The sequence below is a fragment of the Neofelis nebulosa genome, chromosome 9 (genome assembly GCF_028018385.1).
Source record: "Neofelis nebulosa isolate mNeoNeb1 chromosome 9, mNeoNeb1.pri, whole genome shotgun sequence".
Taxonomy (NCBI): domain Eukaryota; kingdom Metazoa; phylum Chordata; class Mammalia; order Carnivora; family Felidae; genus Neofelis; species Neofelis nebulosa.
Genome location: NC_080790.1, coordinates 140,584,145 through 140,608,209, shown reverse-complemented (window position 1 = coordinate 140,608,209; position 24,065 = coordinate 140,584,145). Strand labels below are relative to the sequence as shown.

Genomic DNA, 24,065 nt, shown 5'->3' with positions numbered 1-24,065 from the left:
CATCTTGACTGTGTGGGGGGGGAACCACCTCCTTGTCCCCCGAGGCCTCACACATGGGGTCTTCGGTCACGTGTGAGGGAGACTTTCGTGTCAGACCAGGCCCGATGAACGTTTGCCTGTTCTAGAACCTGGAAGCCTCCATTCAAATGGCAAAATATATTAGTTGTCATTGGATTTGCGCTAATCCCTACGCTTCGTAAAGATTCCAAACTAGGGTTATTTTTCACACGACTTCCTATCAGGAATGCAGAGTAACCAGAATATTCTCAAATTTTATTTATTTCAAGGCACTTTCCACAAAACATAAAGAGAATAAACTACATAAAACGTTACATTTTCATAAACACAACAGCGAGATCCAAACGAGACGAAGAAAAATCACGTTATACTTAATGTCTGTGGTCTCGAAATGGCTTGATTTAGCGTGCTTGCCGAAGACACAGACCGCCACACGGCGGCCCACGGGAGGCGTCTGCAAAGCCGGGCCCGCCAGAGCCTCCAGGTCCACCGACAGATGGGACGAGCGTAACCGGGCCTCAGAGGGAAGAGAACAGCAGAGAGTCTGAGAGCGAGTCTCGCCAAAGCCCGGCTCGCACGTCACCCGCTGCCTCGATCGGCGAACGGGCCGCCGCCCGCGCATTCGGGCCGATGGTTCACGGCTCACACCCTGGACTCTGAAGAACGTGTCGGGTTGATTACGTATTAGTCATGCACGCAAACGATCTCACGTGCGCTAACGAGGAAAGCCAACTGGAAACGTGCTGGACTCTGGTACCCGCCAAGCGCATACGCCGCCTGCTCGTCTCTCCAGCTCCTGCAGCAGGTAATGGTGAACTACCTGAAGATGAAAACCTTTGGCCCTAACTTATCGGCCTCAAGCCTCGGAGGAAACAGCCCTAAAGAAAGGTCACATCTGGAGAGGACTGCTGAGACGGTCTCGGGCGTCGAGGAGAGACCCCCCCCCCCCCCTTCATCCTCACGACACCAAGAGGGCAGCAGGAGGGCGAGGGGGACAGAGGCCGGAAGAATCCACAATGCACAGTCTTGCCTCTGCATCGGTGACCACCCAAGGCGGTCAAAAACCCACCACCGACCCCAGGCTCCGAGTGGAAGCAGGGAGCAGAGATTAAGCGGGGGACCGGCTGACCGCACGGCACGTGAGGATCGCGCTCAGGTCTGCAGGCGTGTGGGGGACGTGGCCCCAGCGGTCAGAGGCAGACCACCTGACCCAGGGGAGCACCCACGAGCCCGCCCGGCCTCGCTGGTCAAGGAAGCCGGCTCCCCGCAGTTCAGCTGCTGTTGGCATCTGCCTCTACGAAGCACCGGGCACCGAACCCTGCCCCGGATCCGCACAGGGAGGACGGAGTCCCCGCACTGGGGGGACGTGCAGAGCCACCCGTGGCTAGGAAGCCCTGCGCCCCCGGGGCACGGTCCCCACCACCTCCTCGAGCCTGCGCCCGCGGGGTCGGCCGGCAGCTCTGTTAACGACCGCCCTACAGGACCAGGGCCGAGCTGCACCTGCAGTGAGTCCACACACACGAGTCCGTGTCCCCGGTCACCAGAGCACCCGCGTCCCAGCGACTGCACCGGCGGCAGGACACGTGGGGACTCACACGCACACTGGCCTGCTGCAGGGCAAGCCCCGCCGCCCAGGCAAGTGTGCACTCCTGGCGGGGGGGTACTCGCCGTCAAGACCCCACTCCTCGGGGTCCACTCCCCAGGGGCACATGGGCCCTCGGGCTGCAAGCACTAGATGAGGCCACTGCCATCAGTCACTGTCCCGGCACCGAGACATGAGCTCCGAAAGCAAAAGATGTGAGAGGATTAACACTTTTTGGAGGCCGTTGTGGTCATTCTCGAAATCAAAGAGAAACCTTTATTTTCAACAAAACTGCCTACAAGAGAAGGTCCATCGATCCACTAAGAAAGAGTCTCTCACCACAACCAGCACCAAAATATAGATTTAAAAAATTAAAAAACACACAGCCCCAGCCCACACACACACACACACACACACACACACACACACGCATCTCCCCAGGAGCCATACCACCCAGACCAGAGAGAAACAAACCAAACTCAATACCCTCACACAAAAGAAGTCTTTGAATTAGGATTTACAAATTTATATAGTCTTTCCTATGAAAAAACAAAAAACCAAGGGGTAAGAGAAACCTTCTCCACAAAGGCCTGACGAGTCTTAGCAGATCTGAGAAAACGTATTTTCTGCCTACGAGCTAACAGAAAGCAAAATAATGATCAGTGCTTGTCAGAGGTTTGCGAGGGAGGCCTCCGTTCAACAACGTTCCCGAACTACAGAGTGCTCGGTGGCCGATGCGGCCCGTCCCCGCTGTCAGCGCGCCCACCGCGGTCTGCACCACACTTCCAAAGACACCGCGTCTCTCACTGCAAGTTTTCCAGCACGCAGAAGGGCCATTTTTCCCTTTAAAAAAGATGCCAGGTCGGGAAAAAAAAAAATCCAGGAAAAGGGAGAAGAAAGAGTTCTCTACTGTGGTAACCTGTCAGTCACAGACAGCTGCTCTGAGTCCGGTCCGGGGTGGGGGTGGGGGGGTGGGGGCGCAGGGGCCACCGGCACAGACTACTTGGGCTCCTCGATCACACCTTTGCTGAGGTCTGTCATTTTGGGATATTTTACTTTCTTCTGGTCCAGCTCATTCTGAGCCCAAAGGAGTAGTTTCAGTAATTTTGCCAGCTTGGGTGTGGACTCACGATTTTCATAATCTAGGACAGCTTGGTTAACTTCACTCCACACCTAGAAAATAAATACGTCGGATAAAAACAACCACACGTGCAGAGTGCCCGCCAGCAGGACCAGTTACAATGTGAATTTACACTTCTTAAAACCTTCTTACAGGAGAAGATGGTTACTTATTCATATGAATACGAAGCCCGTGACCGTGAGGCCCTCCAGGAGATGTTAAACACACGCTCCTTGTCCAGGAGGAGCTCGCGGCCTGGTCGGTGGGGCTCACACCCGGCCTGGATAGCAGTGACATGCTGTGAGCCAGGCTTGAGGGGACCGGGGCGGAGGAAAGAGCAGGGTGGGGTGACACAAGGTCCACGGGACAAGCCACAGGAGGACCCGCGTGGCGGCGGCCTGGAGAGCGGCCCTCCCTTCCAGCAGGAAAGGGCCATGGGAGTAAAGGGCCGCATCTGGGGCAGTAATGCACCGTCGTGGGGGCTGGAACACAGAAGCAGCAGCAAGGAGACAAACAGCTTCACAAACAAATAGGGGATTTTAAGTAAAACATGTTTCGGACACCTACTTCTAAGAGTCTCCAAACAGACAAGAAGGAGGTTAAGACGAACGAGAAAAGCTGAGACAGAGAGTCTGAATGCCAGGTATGATGTCACGGTGCTCAGTTCCCGGTTCACACAGGGAAAGGGGACACTTGACGGGAGAATCAGTGCTGTCGTGACTGGGTGTCACGTGCCCAGACATGGCTTCCGTTCGTTCTACAGCTGTGCCTTTTAGAGTCCCGCCCTGAACACCCACCGAGGAAAGGAGGACCCGTCGGTCTTACCTTCTGCCTCTGCATCATGTGAAGCAGGTCTCCGAATGGAGACTCCTCAGGGTTATCAAAGGCCAGCAGGGCCAGAGTGCGTTCCATCTCCGTCAGGCACTCCCTGCTCTCCTCGCCCTGCTCTGCTAGCTGGGTCTGCGCGAACTCCAGCGCCGCCTCCGTCTCGCGCTGGCGGATCAGCTCTATGAGGTGCTGTTGCTGGGCCGGCAAAGGCAGACAGGCTTACACACCCGCGCCCAGACAGGCACACCCGGTGACGCGCTCTAGTCTCTAGCCAAAGGACGTCTTACGTGACAACTTCTAGCAGCCCTAAATTATGACATTAACGCTCCTGAACAAGAAACAGCTTCTGGAATACACGAGACAACAGCTAACCTAAGCCCCTTCCCCACGAAAACTAAAACAACGTTCTGTTAATGCAAATTAGTCGCGTGACTTCTGAAACGAGCACACGTAACCTCATCGAGTGTCCACAAACCAGACGCCTCTCAACTGAAACTCACTTGCAGGTGGAAGTAAAGATACCGGTTTGTGTCCAGGAGCTCCGGATGGAGGCTGTTGATCAGTGCGATAGCCTCCTGGATCTGGCCTTTCAGGATCATCTCACGGATTTTGATCCGCTCGTCAAGTGTTTCCAGATCCACACTAGGTTCAATCCCAGATTCCATTCGAAACTTCTCTGCTGCTTCCTTAAAGCCCTCTGAAAATGAAAACCATCTTCAGTGCTCAGGAAGCTGGCAAGACACGAACGCAAAGCATTTTTATCCCTAGAAAGCCCATCCACCTCAAACCAATAACCTTCAACGTGACCCGCACCGTCTTAGGGACTTGGCATTTACATCTCTGATTTACTAGCCGTGCCCCACACAGAAAGTGAAAACCATGTACGCCACTCCTTCCCATCCCACCCGAGACGCCGTTCACCCCCCAGCCAGGCGCAAGAGTGCATGCCGGGAAGCCCAGTGCACTACGGGCTCCCCCGGGAAGGCTGCGACCCCAGGCAGAGGCTGCCGGCGTGGTTCAGGCACATCTGCGCACGCCGGCTGCGCCTTCACAGCCTGCAGAGGCCTGACCCTCCTGCCTCCTTGTGAGTGGACAGTTCTCACCAGCGTCTAAGCAGCATGTGTGGCCACCCACCCCCACTACAGGCAGACACTTCCTCAACACCTTCCCAGAGAAGTCTCGGTCAAGACTGATTTGGGGGACGAGGCACTGTGAACAATGGAAGGAGACTCAGATCTTTTTGAAACATTGGTATTTTCCAACCATGTACAAAATTACCCTCTTCTTTCCCAGTATCAAGGAGGACTATAGTCACAGACCCCTTTTGCTGCTTTCCATCTGCTTCTGCCCTTCCCCCTTTCTCCTCTGAGTTAGGCACACCTTCTAGAAACAGCCCAGTATCATTCCTCAGACTTGCCAAAAGAGATCAATTACTTGGGCTTTAAACGTACTCCAGAACGTTCTTTAGTCACCTGATAAGCTGCAAAAATATTAAAGGTCAAGAAACAGGTTTTTGCTTTAGAGCTCAGATACCTGGCATAACAACCTCACCTCTGGAACAGGTCACCTTTGATACGGCAATTTACAAATTTAGGAAAATTAGCAGTGTGTTTTTATTACACCCAAACACAATTCTACCAAGGAAGTCCAATGTAAAATTCTACCTACACATACAAAAAGGGAGATTTACGTTCAAGAGGTAGCACCCTTATGGCCAGCCCGTTACCTGTGACCAGGTAGTTCATGATGAGGCGGTTCATGTCTGCTCGCTGGACGTGCAAGTTATTGAGTTTTTCCATCCACTCGTCTTTCGTGATTTCATCGGGTTTTTCTGCATAACTCATTCTGACTTATTTTCTACAGGAAAACAGTATTTTAAAAATTAGCGAAGATCACGGGAATGAATTACAGAGAACACGCTCAATGGTCCCTCATAGGGCTGTGTAGTAACAGATGACAGCCAGACTTGTGAGCACAGAGAAACCTACAGGGTCATCAGATACCCATGCTGCACCCAGAAACGCTGGGTCTCTACTGTACTTCAATTAAAAAAAAAAAGATGTTAAGAATTCCGTTAAGAATCGTAATCATTTCAGAGTGAAGCAGGGCGACGCAGCGCAAAGGAATAAGGAGATGGTGGAAAGATACTTTATCTGGAAAACAGCAAATTCAAAGCGCCTGGTACCAAATGCAAATATAGGGATCAGAAAGAAGGCTAGCATATTTAGAAGATAGGATTGGTGCGAGGAAGAGCCCAGAGTCTCAGAATGGACAGGTCAAGTCGTGGGGTGGGTCGTACCAAGTAAGGCCTCGCCGGATAAAGGAGGAGTTTAGATCAACCCTCTTCTAAGCACGAAGGGCAACTGCGAGGGACATAAGCTAAATATTCAACGCGATGACACACGTGCCCGAGAGAGAAGCCCACGATGAGACATTCACCAGACCTACCAAAATTAAGAAGTCTGACCATACCAAGTATCCACAAAGACATGGAGCTCCCTCCAGCTCTTTGATGCTGCTGTGAGAGCAGACTGGAAACGCAAACAGACCCGGCATTCCCTGCGGGGCGGACCACACGCGCTCCTCACGGCCCGGGGATTCTATCACTAGACTGAGGTCCTCCACACTCACCACCGCACACCCGACACGGACAAGCCTGCTCACAGAAACGGTTTTCAAGATGGCAAAAATCAGGAAGCCACCCACCTGGATGTTCATTCAAAAGCAGCAGGGAACCACAATCCCAGGCCCAAAACCCTTGGGCAGATCCATTCCAAAAGTTAAAATCTTGCCGACTGTACCCAGAACTACACGGCACGACTTAGCATATGTCACATGACACACACACTGCAGTTTGGGGTGACACCCCACAATTAAATATGACTTCTTCGGGGAAACGTCTGGGCAGCCACACTGGGTGGAATGGAGATGGAAAAGCTCTCACCAGAGCAGATTTTGCCATCAAATAGGTTAAAAACAAAAAATTTCTGATTGTCAGAGCTATCTGTATTTTAGGATTGCTGAGAAAGGCTTATGATCGCGTAACAGAATTTACTAGAACAATTAAAACACGGACACAGCCACAGGGAGGACTCTCAGAAACCAGTTGGACGAATAAAGCAAGACCCAAGCGTAGCAGACAGTTTTACAAAGAAAAAAAACAACACAAATCGCGTGATACGTGCTTTAGCAACAAATACAAATTCGGCAAAGCGTTTTCTTGTTTTGAGTAAAGACGTGAAACTCAGGAGGCGGTGACCATGAGAAGGAGGGCAGAGAGGTGCCAGCCCTGGGGGCACCAGTTGGGCTCTTAAGATGGCGAGCCCACCACCGTCCTCGTAAGTAATCTATACATCATGGGTACCACTTTACGCCAGACAAGGACATGCTAAATCGCTCCATTAAATTAAAAGATCAAAAAACAAAGGCACCTGGGTGGCTCAGTCGGGTGAGCGTCCAACTCCTGATTTTGGCTCAGGTCATGATCCCAGGATCATGGGATCGAGCCCCAGATTCTGTCTCTTCCTCTGCCCCTCTCCCCTGCTCATACACTCCCAATCTCTAAAATAAAAAAGTAAAATAAAAAAACGTTTTTAAATTAAAGAACAGAGAAAGTGGGGCAGCAAAAGCTGAGCAGGAAAGCCAGCGAGAAGCCATCAAACGAGAGCAGCGGCAGGAGAGTCAGAGACAACAGCAGGTGAAGATTCTGCGGGCGCAAGTCAACGGCCGTGCTGCCGGCCTGAATGCAGAGGGATAAAGGACCAGAGGGCTCGAGGCCGGACCGAAGCTTTCAAGCTTGAGACCTTGGAGGACCGGGCCACAAACAAAAAGAAACAGGACAGGTTTGAGGAGTAGAGCAAGTTTGGGCTGACTATCAGACACGCAGATGGAGAAGTCAAGCAGGCACCTGGATTATAGGTCCCCAGCCCAGCGCTGGAAACATTAATTAGGGAGACAGCCACCCAACAAGGGTACCTATCGAAAGCCACGAGTTGGGCAAAGATCGCCCAGGGAGAGAGCACGGGCACAAGACCAAGTCCTTGGGTGCTAGGAGAGTGCCCACACTCAGCACCAGAGGAGGAAGCCGGCACGAGAGACAAACCAAGAGATGTCATTCCTCCTACAAATGCCCCAGTCCTGTAGCTCCGGGCAGGTGCGTAATTCCCTCAGGCCACTCCGCTGTTCCCAGACAACAACTCCAGGTAACCTGGGACAAACGAGGCCCCTCTCTCTCCATCCCCGTAGTACCCAAAATCACACCAGTACCGCTCCCAGCACGGACAGCGATCTGGGAACAGCAACAACTCCAGAGAAATACTCAACACGCAAACCTCCCAACTCTGAAACCGAGGAACACTTGCTTCCCAAGCAAGCAGTTCGCGTCCTCACCAGCTCAGCTTCTGCTCTGAAGCGGTGGTCATAAAAATCGTTCTCTTCACAGGGACACGAGTGCGGTGCTTCAGGTAATTGCCACTGCTGTAGTTGGCGACCACTTCTGAACCTTGTAGCCTTCGCTCGAAAGGCGCTCCCTTTAAGAATAAACACCGAATTACAGCGCCCGAGCGCTGTGGGGTCAGGACTCTGCTCTGGCCAGGAGAAAAGGGGCAGTTGACAGTGCAAATCCACAAGGCCCCGGTTCTGCCACCTGCTCAGACCTTCGACCCCGTAGGGCCCCCAGCCCGCTCCCGACCCCCGCCCCGGCCCCCTCTGGCCTCTCCCGCCGAGCCCTACCCCGGCCCCCTGCTCGGCCTCCACCCCGCCCCCGCCCAGCCCCACCCCGGCCCGCCGCGCTCCCGCGGGGAAGCTCGGCCCGGCCGCCTGGGTCCGCCGCGGCCATCTTACCGTGCGGATCCCGCCTCCTGCGCAGCGCGGTCTCCACGGCCGCTCGGGGGGGCGGGGGGCGGCCGAGCCGGGAGGGCGGCGAGGCGCCGGGGATGGGTGGCGGAGGCGGGAGCCGCGGCGGAGGCGGGGGCGGGGAACGGGAGGGCAGACGCACGGACGGCCGCCCCTTCAGGCACCTCCCGCGAGATCGCGAGAGCGCAGGCTCGCCAGCCTGTAACCAATCAAGCGCTCCCGCGAGGGGGCGGAGCGCGGCGGCTGCCCGGAAGCGCGAGACTCCAGCTTCCGTCCTTGCGCAGAACTCTTCTCGCGGCGCGCTCGCTCTACGGGTTGGCGCGAGAGTCAAAAGGCGTCGGCCGAGTCTGGGCAAGATGGCCGCCGTCGAGGTGTCGTTGCGGGGGAACTTCGTGCAAGGATGGCGACATCTAGACTGAGTCGGAGGCGAAGGTCCCAGCTCCCTTTCCGTCATTTGTGTGAGCTCGGAGGGCAGGGGGCGGGGGGCAGGCGCCAGTGCTCCGCGCCGCCCCGAGGCGGGGGTCCCTCCGCACTCGGCGCCTGCCTTCGCACGGGCCCGGGAGGAGCCGCCCGAGCGCGACCCGGCGGGAGCGCTTCGTTCCGTCGGTTGAGGAGGGCCCCGGGGGTTACCGAGCGCGCTTTCGCTTGCCGCCTGCGGGGGCAAAGGAACCGGGCCCGCCCGGCGGTCCACTGGCCGCGCGAGGTGGGGCCAGGGCTGCGGGCGCGCGTGCAGCGACAGCGACGGCGGCGGCGGGGACACGCGGAGGCGCGCGTGTGCTCGTTCTGTGCCTGCTCGCGGGCCGCGTCCGAGCAGGGTCTCCTTTTCCCGCTGTGGGAAGCAAGGTTAAGAGATCTCTGCGGCTTCGGGAAGGAAATGGAGGGGGCAGCCCCTCGCTCCGTCCCATGAAATCCGACGTCTTCCTGAATTAGAGCTCAGGGTTGGATGGTTTCGTGCGGTTGCTCAAAAGTGAGCTGAAGAGCGCGGGGGTGCTGTCGGACTTCTCGCCGAGAGGAAGTCCCATAGGTTTCACAGGGATGACTGGTTACGGGTAGTTTCCAATCCAGTGTGCTGAGTCTGCAGGTACAAAGTTTTGACACGAATCCGTTGAAATCGCACAGAGAGTACACGTTCGTGAGGACGTCTTTTGCAGCTACTTAAGTCTGCGTACGATTCTAGGTGTCAACTTCACGGTGTGCGAAAGGGTGCGGATTTTTAGAATTCTTTCCAGAGGCACACAAGCAAACACTTGAATGCTAGTGCCCTAGGGAGATAGGATATTCCAGGCCACAGAGGCTTCAGCTGCGCCCTCCGGGGGCCACAGGTTAATGGCCCGTGCCCCCAGCGGCCAACCCGTTACCGAGTCCTGCAAATGTCGCCTCCTTATTTCTGTCTAGACGCTGGCTGCTTTTTATTGTCCCCAACCTCTCTGCTGCTGGGATTGCCCCTCCCAGGGGTCCCACCAGTTTTTAATGAAGCGCACGCAGCAGGCAGGGTGGTCTCTCTTCACACCTTTCAGAGACCCCCAGGTGCCTCTGCAAAGTGAGCAGGGCCAAAAGCCTCATGGCCCTCGCTCCTCCTGTCTCTACTGCAGCCGTCCTCCTGTTGGAGCTTCTCCACCGGCTGCTTCTCTTAGCGCTGGGTTCGCAAGCTGGGCCACGTGGAAAACACTTCTCCAGGCTGACTCCTCAGAAGGGGACGGCCTTCCCGGAACAAGGCCGAATGTAGCCTGTCTCCTTTAGGCTCACGTCTCACATCCTAAACCATGCGTTTGTCGCATTTAGCACACCATTTTCTGTCGCTGATGCTTGATGACGTGTCCCAGTTCAGCACACGTGCGAACTTTTCAAGAGCTGAAACATGCAGGAGTGGGGGCTCCGTAGCTATTTGTTGAGAATGTTGAAGGAGTGAATGACGAATGACCACTTAAAGTACAAGCAGCCTCAGCAGAAGTGGACGGAGGGAGTGTCATGGGGCAGGGAATGTCCGCAGCCCTCCGTGATGGAGTTCATGGATTGACAGGAGAGGAACACGGAGAAAGGCACTTCTGTAGCCTGGTGGATGAGGTTAACGGTGGGGGCACCAGGTGAGGAAGAGCCATCCTGACAACTCGTGGGCTGGAAGGAGGGGGGGGCGGGGAGATGGCGAGCTCCGTGTCGGCCTTGTCGGGTGTGAGGTGCCTGGGGGACACGGCTAAGCTCAAGGGAGTGACGATGAGGCTGAAAGCAGAGGTTTTGTGGTGACCCCGTGTGAGAGGAGACAGACCTATTTAGAGAAAGACTGTAGGGAAGGGGAGCAAAGAAGTCCAGGATCCTAAAGGACAGCAATGTATGGCTATTATCCATTGAAGTTGTCCGTTAGGTCAGCAGAGAGGCTTGACCGGGACCAGGGGGTCAGTAGGCTCTCCGGAAGCCGGGGGGTGGGGAGCTTTAGAAGATGGATGGGCAGTATCGAGTGCAGCAGGGCCGTCCAGCGTGACATTCACCGAAAACTGTTCACTTGACAGTTGTGGGTGACAGGGCAGCGAGCTCAGTGACATGGCGGGAATGGACAGTGGTAGGTGGCGGTGAGGTGGGAGGTGAGCAGGGTGAAGGGAAGACAGTTGTGGTTTAACACCTCAGAAGCGGCAGATGTGGAGAGCAAGGAGCACGTTAAACTCTAAAGCCACAGGACTTGGTAGCTGAAGGGGGGGGGGGGGGCGTGTCAGGGAGAATCCAGGCTTCTGGCTTGTGCTTTTGGGTTTATAGGGTGGGACCATCACTGAGTCGGGACACCAGGGAAGGGCCTGGTTGGAGGAGAGACTCCCAAGTCATGAGCTCGTTTTGCGTGCCTTTGAGGCATCAAGTGGAGATGATGGAGGCAGAGGTAAAGGTCAGCGCAGCCAGCTGTGCGTGAGATCCCCTGTAGAGCGCACGGTTAGGGGCCAGCCGGGGCCACCCTGAAGACCCATGCCGCAAGGAGTCTGGGGGAGAGCAGTAGGGAGGTGCACCACTTTGGCCACCGCCTGGGGCAGTGACCAGGTTGACCGGAAGGAGGTGGGTCTGTGGAAGGGGGAGCCGCCAGAGCTTCCATGGTTCCCCCAAGCGTGGGTGGAGAGTTTCATTTTATTAGATCAGCAGCTCTTTACAGAGACGCGTGAAAAGTTTATTAGTCTTAAAGAGCACGAAAGAGTTTTCAGAAAGGAAAAGTATTTGGGGGAATAAAATACACAGTGCTTCCTCTACTCAAATCCTAGACTGTTCAATAACCAGGACATCAGCCGTGTTTTACAGGTGTTTTTGTCTTATTCTCAAAACCCAAAAGCATAAAACCAAGGCCCTGCTTTGAAGGAGATTTGGCAAAGACAAACCCAGCTCATCAGGATAGTGCGCGGTTGTCGCTGCTGAGTCCCCACAACAACCACGCAGGCAGCCCCGAGAGGTCAGCTCCCGAGCTCCAGCTTTTCCCGGTGCTTTAAGTTTCTTCCCGAAGATCTGGAAGAGTAAGGAAGGATTTTGTCATCGTTTAGTGGTGCCGCACGTACTCGGGTGCCGCACGCGCATCTCAGCCGAAAGTTCTAAGACCGGTGGAAGCGTGCCTCTCGGGCGTTTGGTATGGCCCCGCCCTCCCTCCTGGCCCAGGTGTATCTCCCTTCCCAGACTCTGTACCATTAAGTCGGAAAGCATTGCTTCTGAGTTTCTTCGGGTGGGTGAAAGCAAGAGTAGTTATTTCCTGATCCTTTAGCCCCTGCTGAGATCCTAGAGAGCGCGTGCAGCACAGGTGGGGTGGGGGGGCCCACGCCCTGCAGCCGCAGACCAGCAGACACAGGCAGCACGCCTGAGTGACAGTCACTTAATCCACCGGGATTTCCTAGGGAATTCATACAGCATTTCATACGAACTTGTACGCTAAGACTTGGCTGGTGAAGAATTTGATAGACCTGTGTTGGCTTGGGATTCCACCTTTTTTTTAATTAAAAGTAGATAATGCACTCACACGGACACACATAAACGCATACAGCCTGTGTATGTGCGTAGTTATATCTGTATATGCTCTGAGGATTTTTTTTTCTTTTTGTCTAAGCCCAGAGATTTTTTCCAATGGATATCCACGCTTTTCCTTTCTTAGAACGCACTTGGAAATTTTTGGTTTTTGCTTTCTTGACTTTAAAATTCTCTTACATTTATTCTTTAAGGCTTTGCTTTCTGTTGGAACGAGAGGGACTTCTGTCTGACAGACTCCCGAGATGTTTCATTTCTCTGCACAACCATGAAAGGCAACACCCTTGGCCTCCCACCTTCTGTAGACAGATTTGGGAGATGTTATTTCTCCTTGGATTTCTAAATTTTAGAAGCAGTTGGTTCCAATTGCAACTCAAAAATAGTTCTGGTATCGAGCAGGTAATTTATGTGTATTGATTTTGTTGAAGTTCGGAATAAAGCTCTGGGAATCCTTTTGAAATCACGGATGGCTTGGCCTCTGTTACTCGCGTTGGTTATTTCCTTCCAGTGCTCTTTCTCACCTTCACTGTTTGAGTTTTGTGAGCCGTGCAAGAGGATGAGTTAATTCCAACAATGTTTCTGCTCTGGACAAATCCAGAAAGCCCCTGTCAGACCTGAGTTCAAACAGTCGCTTTGGCTTTCCAAGTACTTGTTCATTTTGGAAACAAATCTCATAAATTTCAGCCTGTACATTGTAGCTGCAACTCTCCTGAGGCCCCACAGGCCAGGGGTGATGGCAGGAGACTGGCACCCTGCCCTAGGACTTGCTTGTCGGGGTGACCTTCCTCCTCACACTCACCAGCGGGCTCAGACTCAGTAAAGGTCTTGGGCTTGTTCCTCCCCACTTTCTCTGCTACATACTTTGTGTTACGATTAGCCTATGAAGCCCACGGAGTCACAACTGCTTTTCTGTCAAAATCTGTGACAGGCACTACTTTGTCTGGCTTTTTTTATTGCGTGGATTCATTTAGAAACTTAAGAGATGAAAGCAACCAGAAAGGTAATACAGCTCTCGTGCCTCACAGATTAAAATACGGATTTCTTCTGAAGTCAACTTTATTTTCCACTGAATCCGCAGGGCGGCATCTCAGAGTAACAGGAACCATTGTGAAAGCTAGGAGTAATGAGCATCGTTCTGCACGAATAGAAAACGTTGTATTCCCTCTCATTGGGATCACAAAGCCAGGGCTTTACTATAGCAGAGGAGATAGAATATGTCTACTTGTTCTCTGGCTGAGGATCTCTGGACAAGGGTAGAAGAGCTGAGGAGAACACATCTAGACCAGTGCCCTGTCTTGTACCCAGTTCTCTGCCGTGATTGACATACTGTCCTAAACCCTCATCCTGTGCCTTCCGTCCCTGCAAGCACCCACCCGCGTGGCACCTGGGAGCTTTTACGATCTCCCTTTGCAGAGAGGCATTGCTGCTGGGTTGGTTTCATTTAAGGCTCCTCCACTAAAGAGGCTGAGCGGGGTTCCCCCATTCCAACTCCTGGCTGGGGAGGCCTCCTGTGGTCTTCCCCATTTACAGACACCCTGCCCAAGATCACACTGCTTGTGCCAGCTGGTTTCGCCTCCAACCGTCTGCTCTCTAAACTCCCCACTCCACCTATCTGGGGGCAAACTTGAAGACGGTCACGGTGGAAGAGTGGAGAGCCCATCCCTGCAGGATTCCATGAAGGTGGTCCTAATGGAATCCCACCAGCAGAAAACACTGCGTTGTATTCCTTGGGAGAAAATCCAGAGTCCGGCTCCGAAACTAGCAGGTCTTGTCATCTTTAGAAATAGATGTTGATTGAAAAGTGCATCTGACCCCAACCCGTGGTTCTCATGCACGGAAGCGTCAGGGATGCGCCTGTGGGGTTCGCTGTGTGCGGCTCTACTGCACACACGGCACCTTTCCGCCTTTTGACCCGGGCTGAAACCAAAGCCAAGGGGTTCCTGCTTCTCAAGAACGTGGGAGCAGGGGGGCTGTAGAGGCACGTACGTAATGGGGGCAGAGGCCCTCAGCCACGGAGTTCTAGCCCCCGGGGCCAGTGTTCGGTGTCCATAGCGCCCCGAGGGTGCCGGCGCTTCCCCTCTGCGGTATGTTTGTGGAGCATCTGGGGACTGGCCGGTGCTGGGGTGTCCCTGCTCGGCTCGGAGTGAAGAAGATCCGGATGGAGGGCTGCGCAACTGCCAGACCCCTTTGCCTTTCTGGACCCGGACGCCTCACCGCTCCTTGCCGCCCCTGCGGGCAGATGTGCCCGAGCTGAGCGTGCCGGTGGCGGCGGGGGCCGGCTTGCTGTACAAACTTGAGGGCGCGGCTGCTCCTTTATCCTCGTCCCCGCCTCCTCGCCGCAAAGCCAGCCTGGGGCTCCGCGGCCCGGGGGCCCCGCCGGCTGCGGCCGGCGCCTGCGGCCCTCGGACTCGGGGAGCCGCGGCGCAAGGCGCAGGCGCGCACGCGGGGCGGGGCCTCCTCCCTCCGCGCGGGGGCGCTGCTCCGGACGCGGCCGGCCCCTCTAGCCCCGCGCCTCGGTTCCCGGCGCCGACCCCGCCCTCCCGCCCACTCCGCCGAGCTCCGAGGAAATGGCTGCGGGACCCCAGAGGCCTGCGACCCGCGGTGAGTGGCATCCCGGCCGCCGGGCAGACGGGCCGGCCGCCGCGGGGCCGCACTCGGGGGCGGCGGCGGGGCGGGAGCCCGGCCCTCCGACAGCCGCGGCGGCCGCGCCGGCCCTCGCTGCGCTCCCGCCGAGGAGAGAAGATGGCGGCCGCCGCGGGGATGGCGGGAGGGAGGGGAGGAGGGGGCGGCTGAGGGGGAGAGGGGAGGCGAGGTGCGGGAGAGGGAGCGGAGACTGGGGACAGTGGAGGGGGAGGGCGGCTGGGGGAGAGCGGCGGGGGGCAGGGGGCCCACGGAGAGGGGGTCGCGGGGGGGGGGAGGGGGCCCACGGAGCGGGGTCACCTCCCGAGGCCACTCCGAGGCCCCCGCCGCGCGTGGGCGCCTGCCTGGGGCTGGGTCTGCCGGAGGAGGGTGTTTGCTCGGGGGCCTGGTCCCGATTTGAAGGGACCGGAGGGGACGGCAGCGCAGTACTGTCCGTTGACCCAAGTCAGCAGGGCGGGAGGCCCGCTAGTCCGAGGGCAAGGGGCGCCGCTCTTCTCTGGAAGTTCCAAGTCCGGCGGGCGTCCGCGTACGAGTGACTTGTTTGCCCAAAGTGCCGCTGGCTGCAGGGAGTTCTGCTCTCTACCCCGGTTAGCTCGTCCGGACGTCCTTCACGGACGTGAAGTTTCGTTCCGGGATCCTTTCTCGGAGTGTGGGCACGGTTCCCGGTGTTCACTTCCGTTTAACCGGAGGAGTTTGGTGTCTCCACCTGCTCTCAGGAGGGGTGATGGGACAGGTGCGTGGTCTTTGGTGCTCCAGAAAGCAGAGGAGGCTTTCGGAAAGTCGGTTTCGCTGAAAAAGAGTATTTGTCCCATCATAAAATACTGATTTTTAGTTTCCCGTGTAGTTACTTTGTCCTCTTGGTGTATACTGGCCACGTTTGTGTCCCATTTTACTCTCCTGGCCATCTTTCACCTTCCAGGGGAGGCGTGCCCCCGCAGGCGTCCTTTTTCTGTCTCTCCCACCTTTGGCACTCGGGGCCCCATTTGTTTTCTCCCGCCCTGCTGCTCCGCCCCCCGGACAGACAGCCCACTTAGAAGCCCGCTCTGAGGCTGGACGAGTCCCTTCCCCGTGCTTCTGTCCCCTGGAGGCGGGAACGGGCACACAAGCAGTTGTTAAAATGAGTTGTGGCAGGTAAACAGCCCCGAGCGGGGTCCACTGTGAGCGGGCACTCCGCTTCCCCGACACGACAGTGAGGTGCGTTCGCGGAAGATCTTAAAGGCCGCTTTTGCCTCCTGCGCGGTGCTTGTGACACAGTGGGGCTCAGGGCCCGTTTTCCGCTTTGAATGCAGCACCTCCATCAGTGAGCCTAGAATCGGCGCCGTAGGTCCCAGCAGCGCGAGCTGAGCTTCGTTCGTCCCTTGGCCGTAGAGAATGGTACCTGTGTCATTTGCGGTGAATGAGATCTGAGCGTTCCGTGCCCCTTGTAACCTGCAGGGCACTGAGGTGCAAGGAAGGAACGACCTCCAAGCCCAGACCTCGGAGCCTGTTTCTCAGGGGCCCACCCCAGGCACGCGTTCCGTGGTTCCCCCGGAGCCACACAGGCCCCGGCTGGAGGGTGCTCCCAAGAAGGGTGTGCTTTAGCCAGGCATTTTAAGGAAGTGGCGTCAGCGACCCGTAGAGTGATGCCTCCGTTTGCTCAGCAAGTATCTGCTGCCTCCTGGGTGCCGCGCAGCCTGGCTGTAGCAGCTCGCAGAAAGGCCTCCCCGGCCTCGGAGACCAGTGCAGCGGGGCTCGTGAGGACACGCCAGCCCCTTCGCTGGCCAGCCCTTAGTGGCACCTGTGTGGGTGTGTGTGCACACGCACACGTCCCTGGGACCGGTCCCCTGGGTTCCCGTTAGAAACACAGCACAGGCATCTCAGAAGTGTCACCTGGGGAGACCCAGCCCGAGGCCTCTTGTTCTCCTCCTTGCCGGTGTTCTTGGGGGCTTGAGCCATGACTTCAGGAATAGTGTGTATCTTCATTTCTGATTTTCCAGCAGGAACTGTCCCTTGTTAGTATGGGATTAAATTCAGGTTATTTCGGGCACAGTTCTGTACTGATCAGAGGGAAGGGCACAAACAAAAAGTTGTGCGGTAACAGGTGGCTCCCCTTTCCTGGCTGCTGCCGCCCATGGTTACCACTGTCTGTCCTGTCCAACAGTGATGCTCACGGCTCGCGTGCCTGTGTGAGCATCACAGTGGCTCATTGAGGAGAGGTGTCGCGGGGGGGGGGGGGGGGCCTGGAGGTGGGCCGCTCACCCAGTGCCTCTGCTGGGCTTTGTGTGGGGGGCTTGGAGTGGGGACTTCCGTTCCCACTTTCTGCTTGCTTTTGGCGGCGGGAGTTTTCAGGTCCTGCTGTTGACACCGTAAGTCTTTGTACTGCCACAGGGTGCCTGACTCTCCAGGAGTCCGTACTCAAGCAGCTCAGGGACTGGTTTCTTTTTTGTTTTGCTACGTGTTTGTGAGGCGTTCAGGGTTCTGATTGTTTTATATTTCTGTTAGCACAGTACGCTTCATCTTCGTACACCTGTCTGATGACACCAGGGGATTTCCATTCGGCTCTTGCGGAGCAAAGATTGAATGTATTTGCGGGTTAAGCCAGCTCACTGTTGTCCTTGGGTCCCTGCAGTGTGGCGCTGCGTCTCAGAGAGGCCTGATTCTCACATGCCTGGTGGACTCAGGAAGTCCATTAAGAAGGTTTCTCCTAAATGGAGTTTCTCTTTTGTGTATTTTCTTATTTATGTGGTGTGGTCCCTTAGAATGGGTGCCTCATGTTATCATCTGTGTAGTTAGTATCAAATGATTTGTGCTGATTCCATTACAAAGGCTCTGTGGTTAACAGTTTATAAAAACACACTAATTGGGAAAGAAGGGCCAAATTGAGCTCGCTTGGTGTGAGTGCTCACGGTTCTGGAGAATAGTTTCTCTTGTTTAGACCTCATTTTATTTTTTGAGTACTAATTTTGAGGGTAAGTTGTTACTTGAGATTGAGTAGGTGATTGTATGTATTTAATAAGGATTCTTGTAGCTGTGACTAAAATACGCTTAATCAGTAGGTGGCGATTACCTAGTGTAATATTTCTTTCTTCAGGTGGCAGAGTCAGGTGCTATGGTTTTGTTTCACATACGCTGATACAGACATTTAAATGGCGTTTACCACACCTTTATGAGAAAGTAAATGAGATTCCCCCTCCCAAATGCAAAGACAGATTTGCTGTGTGTTGAGTTACAAATGCCTAGAAAATTAAGATAATAATTAAAAAAAAAAAAAAAAGGCAAGAATACCAGAAGCCCTTCAGAACCTGCATTACAGCTGTTGCCCAGTTTCTGGACATGGGTGGGTGGGTGGGTGTGGCAGGATGTGTTTATGGGACGTGGCCACCGTGCTCTTCACTCGTGTGGGACCCACTCTCCATGGCAGTGGCCATGTGGTTTGTTGTCCTTTAATTGCAGCCTGAAAGAATTCCATTATGTGGACGTTTCTTGATTTTTCTCCCCCTCCCAAAATCGGTGTCCTGATGGTGCAGATGGATTTGTGTCCCTTTGTTTAAAAAAAAAAAAAAGTGTGGCTGGGAGGGCCCTTATACACGCACCTGCCCTTTGCCAGCTGTCTCAGCTGGGTCCAAGTGAGGCATGTCCCCCTGGACCATGGGAGCAGAAATGTTGCCTGCTCTGTCCCGGTGCCGAGTACAGGAGGGCATCTTGGTGAATATTTATCAAGTAGATTCTCCTAGGGGCCTGCTTTCGCAAACGCTCACCAATACGGACATCATCCTCTTAATAGATGGCCCTTGCTGCTTGCTTCCTGTGTGCGGGCGCTGTCACTTACACAGTGTAGTTTCACGTATCCTTTTAGGAAATTGGGAGGTCACGGTTGTCCACAGTTCCCAGACGGGCAAGCACAGCCCAAAGGGAAGTGCACATTCTCAGCACGTCGGTGCCTGTTAGGTTTGCCCCTGGGGCTGAAGCCCGTGTTCTTGTAATGCGCTGCCGAGCTGCGCCTTGAGCCTCCCGAGCCCAGCCTGCTTGGGAGAAGAACTGCCCCACTTCTACGTGGAGGAGGGGAGGAGGGGAGTGCCGACTGCCTCGGTCAGGACTGGAAATGCTGAGCCTGCATACAGAGGGGCCCCCCCCACAAGATGCCCTAGCGCCCCATGGAGACGGCGGGGCTAGGTGGACACTAGCTGTGGATGTTAGACTGTGATCCCACAGTCTGCCTCTTTACAGCATGTTTTTTAGTTGTAAGACATCCCGTTCCTGCACTACTCACACATAGAGCAGCAACAGTCTTAAGTCGCGTGCGTTGTGTACCGGCTTAACTGTCAGGCTTGGCGCTACGTGAGGCTTTAAAAATTGACAGGGAAGATCCTGTGGTCCTGTAATTTCTTTGTTTAAGCAGGGACCTCTCCCACTTGCCCCCAGTACAAAACTGGACGTTGGCTTTGGCTCATCTCAGAGAGAGAAAAGAAGACTCCAGCTGAAACATGGTGGCTTCTTGACCTTAGGTCTCCACCGTTAGCCGTCGCCTCTTGGCCAGTTTGTGGCCTGCCGTCCCGACAGCACCACTCACCAGGCAGGTGCTCCGGAGGGAAGTCCTTCGTGTCTTCTCCAAACTCTATTCTCTTTGAGGTCGGGTGGCAGCCTGTGTGTGAGTCAACCATTTCATACCTGGAAAGAAGCGCCTTCCTAGCGATCACTTGCGAGTGGGACGGAAGGTGTAGATGAGGCGGATACTGAGCACCGCTGCTGCTCGCCTAGCCTTGCTGACTGGGAAGGACACGGCACCGACTGCTTCTGGCCCGTCAGGAGCGGTCCCGTCAAGTTACCTTAAAGCCTGCTCCTTACGCCTCAGCTCAAGACACGTTTATACGCCTAAATTTACTGAGGGCATCACAGAGTCTTTATTTACGTGTGTCTATTGGTATTTACTGTACTTGGCGTTTAAAAGACATCTAAGTTCATTCATTTTTGAACATACAGCCTCACGCATGTCAACGTGAATAACGTCGTATGAAAACTATGTTTTTTCTAAGAAACAATGACAGAGGTCATTTGTTTCTTTAACTTCTGGCTTAACTGACAACAGCTGGATCCTTACGTCTGCTTCTGCATGCAGACTCTAGTACATCGCTGTGATTTAGCTTCCAGAAAGCTTTACCGCCCGCTCCCGAGTGGCCAGCGGGAGAGGCATGTGATATAGCCTTTGTGGTTGCAGAGATGAGTTGACCTCGGGGACCCCCTGAAGGGCCTGAGGACCACATTTCTTGAGAACTTCTGCTTTGAATAATGATTAGAGATGCTGTGTAGTTAAGAAATAAGAATTTTACAAAATAGTTGTCTTTAAATGCTCACATCTGGGAAAATGGGTTACTTTTAGGAAGTTAGACAACGTCTTTGAATTTTTATTGGCTCAGCCGTGTGCTTGCTTTTCGGGAAGAACGTGGGATAAAGCTGGTTTGTCCTCCAGTGCACATCTCTCTCCCAAGTAGACCACCTGAAATGAAGTGAGAGGCCCAGAGCGTGGCCTGGGTGCCTGCTGGGTGGGAGGGGCTCTGAGACTTCTTTGGGCCTTAGGTCACGTGGCCTGACTGCCGCGTCTGCGTGGAAGTGGCACTTCACATTGACTGTAAGACGGCCTTTCGATACACACTGCCTTTCGCTAGATCCTTAATTCCTGCTGCAGTGAAAATGGGGGTGGGGGTGGCCTATGTTGGCTGTGGAATGATGCAGGTCTCCTGTGGCATGACCCCAGGAAACGACAATGCCGTGGGGTCCTGCAGCGGTGCCCCCACTCACTGGTGCTGGAAGGGAGTGCCAGCCAGCCACAGGTGCAGATGGGGCCTAGACAGACCACTGTGGATATAAAATCAATAGGGTGGCCAGTAGGGTCGGGGTCCTCCCTGGAGGGTCAGGGTTCTTAACTAATAGCTACAAGACCTAGAGACTCTTCAGGGGACACAGCTCCCAAAGCACCTAGCAGGGGTGGCTGGCACTTGAACATCATACTGCCCAGGGAAGTGACTTACGGTGCCTGTCCTCTCTGTGCACACACACGCACATCTCTCCCTCTCTCTGTTGGGGAAGGAAGGAGAGGGGACTCTCCTGTCTGGAAACCCGTCCCAGTGTCGTCGTTGGGGATTTAGCAGCAGCCAAGCTTGTCCCGTATGACACTTTTTACTTTTATTTTTTTAATGTTTGTTTTTGAGAGAGAGAACGCGAGCAGGTGAAGGACAGAGAGAGGTGGGGACAAAGGATCTGAGGCAGGCTCTGCGCTGACAGCAGCAAGCCCGACACGGGGCTGGAACTCATGAACCGTGAGATCGTGACCTGAGCGGAAGTTGGACGCTTAACTGATTGAGCCACCCAGGCACCCCCATGACAGATTTTCTAATGAGTGCAAGAACCTGTATTGTTCAGAGGGTCACTAAGAGCCAGGCGGTGGCCTTGTGTTAAGAGCACCAGTCCCCCAGGATGTACGATTCCAATGGTCCCTTGCAGTGTTCGAAAGCATGTTTTTGTTCAGAGAGACCAGAGGGGGGCTGGCTCAGTCTGCTTGGGCTGCTTTAACAAAAGACCGTAGACCAGGGGGCTTATACAAAACACCTCTGCTTCTCACAGATCTGGAGGCCCAAGATCAGGGTGTTAGCTGGCATGGTCAGGTGCTGGTAAGGGGTCTTCAGGGCTACAGGGGGCAAGAGAGCTGGGGGGCGGGGGGGAGGAGGCTCTTTTTAAGGGCACTGATCCTATTCATGAGGGTTCTGACCTTATGACCTAAGCACCTCCCATCTGCTAGGAGTGTCATCACCCTAGCACTGGGTTTCAAAATGAATTTTCAGGGGTGTGTACAACGCAGACCATGGCCGAAGCCCATTGAAGGTAGTGGCCCGTGGCATTAGGCAGAGAAGAGTGAAAGCCTCGTCTCGTTCTCCTTAACCTTGGCAGATGTAACGTGGCTGCTCTGGCTGCTGACACCCACGTGGAGTTGTCCACCAAGGTCACAAGCCTGTGTTCCGCAACAGAAACTGGGTAGAGGGAAACCTGTGCCCATTGCATGCCCACAGTGACCTGGAAGCCCGGCTGGATGGCAGAGCCTGGCCGGGCCTCAGTCCCCAAGGTGCTTTCAAGCAGCGGCTTTTGCTTTTTGTCTCCACACGTGTGTAAAAGCAGCACTAAGAAATTTTAAGCAGGGTCATTTCTAGATGTCTCTTTATATACACATCCGGGCTGTGTTGCGGACACCTTCGTTTCATCAGGATAATTTTTTTTTTTTAATGTTTTTTAATGTTTGTCTTTGAGAAAGCATGAGCGGGGGAGATGCGTGGGGTGGGGTGGTGGGGGGGGGTGGAGACAGAGGATCCAAAACGGGCTCCACACTGACAGCAGAGAGCCGGATGCCGGGCTCGAACTTACGAACCACGAGACCATGACCTGAGCTGCTCCACCACCTGAGCCACCCAGGCACCCCCCCCCCCCCATCAAGATAGTTTTAATAACGACCATCGGTTTTGGTAGCAGCAGAACTTCGAATAGGCTGTAAAAGACTTAAATGCAGTTAACGCTGTCGAGTCAGGTTCTGTGTAGATGTTCAGATAAACAAAAACTGGTTTGCTTAGTTTCCTTTGTGGGCTGGGGTCAGAAGGCAGGAGTGGCGTTTGCTGCCGCAGACCCCAGGGTTGGCGAGCGGAGGGAGCGCTGGCAGAGCCCGCTGCTGGTGGCCAGGACGGTGCTCAGACCTGGGTGCTCGCCGGGGGCCGTCGTGTCAGGAAAGAGTCTTTAGTTGGGATCTCTTTCCTTTTTAGTAGTTGGAGGAACCTAGCACCTTCTCAGCCCTTTATCGTGAGCCACAAAGGGGTGGTTGTGAGGAGGGAAGCCCCTTCATACAAAGCATGAACGTGAGCTTGAGCCCGGCCTGGCAGAATTTTAAATTTTCGGTTAATGAGTCAAAACAGTGAGGCTGTATTGCAACATTGGCTGTAATTTCTGGCTGGCAGGTTTTTTTCAAAATTGACATCACTTGTTTTGAATATTGTTTCAAGGGTTGGAGGTTTGCCACCAGGTGCGTGGTGGCGTGGCAGGCACACGCTTCGTGTGATCTTTTTGAGACGCAGCGCAGGCTGTTTCCTCACAGTCGTCATGCTGTGAAGACAGGAACTGCGCTGTGGTTCTCGGCATAGCGTCTTCGGGAAGGCAGTCTCGTAGGTCGGTAGAACCGGAGACCCGTCTGTCCACGGGCGCATCATAGTCCCTTCTGTGAGCGCGTCCTAGACGCGGAGCCCTCGCGTTTACCAGGTTGAATGTCCTGCAGCACTGACACCCACGGCTGTTTTGGGTGGATGTTTGTTGTGTTGGGTTTTTTAAAAAAGGAGGGCCACCTGGGTGGCCCAGTCTGTTAACATCCAACTGCAGCTCAGATCATGATCTCACAGTTCGATTCTCGCAGAGCACGCTTCGGATCCTCGGTCTCCCTTTCTCTCTGCCCCTCCTCCTCCCCCATTCCCCTGCTCTCACGTGTGCACCTTGTTTCAAAAATAAGCATTTTAAAAAATAAGAAAATTTTTAGGGGCGCCTGGGTGGCTCAGTCAGTTAAGCATCCAACTGCGGCTCAGATCATGATCTCACAGTTCTTGGGTTCGAGCCGGGCGTCAGGGTCTGTGCTGACAGCTCAGAGCCTACTTGGGATTCTCTTTCTCTGCCCCTCGCCTGCTCATGCACTCGCTCGCCCTCTTTGTCTCTCTCTGTCTCTCAAAAATAAACACTAAAAAAAAAAGTCACAACTGTCAGCCTAACATTTTGAAAAGTTGTTGGAGATTCTGAAGGGGAATTTAGCGGGTTTAGAGCAGTTTTGTGGGAGGAAATGCCTGGGCCCTTCTGATACCCAAGTGCAAGACCATTGCTTTGCACACATGCAGGGCGTGCAGGGCTCCTCCCGGCGTGGTGCCCGCGTCCCCGGGGCCGGCGGCAAGGCCTGGGGACCTGATGGGACCTCACCACTGCGGTGTCCAGGGCTTCGAACGTCCCCTGCGGTGAAATGGCGAGTCCCCCAGAGGGCCCCCGGCCGCCTCCAGA

General features: G+C 54.7%; 2 protein-coding genes and 1 long non-coding RNA gene across 11 annotated transcripts in view; 1 reads left to right on the top strand and 2 right to left on the bottom strand.

Annotated features, from left to right (window-relative positions):
* Positions 1 to 252: 252 nt before the first annotated feature.
* GID8 (GID complex subunit 8 homolog) lies at positions 253 to 9,097 on the bottom strand. 4 transcript variants are annotated; one of them, XM_058686192.1, is made up of 7 exons: positions 8,391 to 8,606; positions 7,938 to 8,077; positions 6,980 to 7,109; positions 5,275 to 5,405; positions 4,049 to 4,245; positions 3,546 to 3,743; positions 253 to 2,773 (listed from the first exon to the last, which is right to left on the bottom strand). In XM_058686192.1, exons 4-7 carry the CDS (start codon positions 5,390 to 5,392, stop codon positions 2,600 to 2,602), a joined length of 687 nt encoding a protein of 228 aa, XP_058542175.1. In that variant the 5' UTR covers positions 5,393 to 5,405; positions 6,980 to 7,109; positions 7,938 to 8,077; positions 8,391 to 8,606; the 3' UTR covers positions 253 to 2,599. The 4 variants fall into 4 exon arrangements, with proteins under 4 accessions (XP_058542175.1, XP_058542174.1, XP_058542176.1 ...); XM_058686191.1 differs by lacking the exon at positions 6,980 to 7,109 and having other exon boundaries at positions 8,391 to 8,597; XM_058686193.1 differs by lacking the exons at positions 253 to 2,773; positions 3,546 to 3,743; positions 4,049 to 4,245; positions 5,275 to 5,405 and having other exon boundaries at positions 7,880 to 8,077; positions 8,391 to 9,097.
* Positions 8,710 to 24,065, top strand: part of DIDO1 (death inducer-obliterator 1) — a 50,634-nt gene continuing 35,278 nt past the window's right edge. For 2 of the 6 annotated variants that reach the window (XM_058686178.1, XM_058686177.1), the window contains exon 1: positions 14,874 to 14,981. The gene's annotated coding sequence lies outside the window, so the exon portion shown is untranslated. Of the gene's footprint in view, positions 8,861 to 14,873; positions 14,982 to 17,293; positions 17,366 to 24,065 lie in introns of those variants that run through there. The other 4 variants (XM_058686179.1, XM_058686180.1, XM_058686183.1 and 1 more) reach the window with 4 other exon arrangements.
* On the bottom strand, positions 11,523 to 14,772 carry LOC131486074 (uncharacterized). Its single transcript, XR_009249176.1, has 2 exons — positions 12,048 to 14,772; positions 11,523 to 11,873 (listed from the first exon to the last, which is right to left on the bottom strand). It is a non-coding gene; the product is annotated as an uncharacterized LOC131486074 (long non-coding RNA).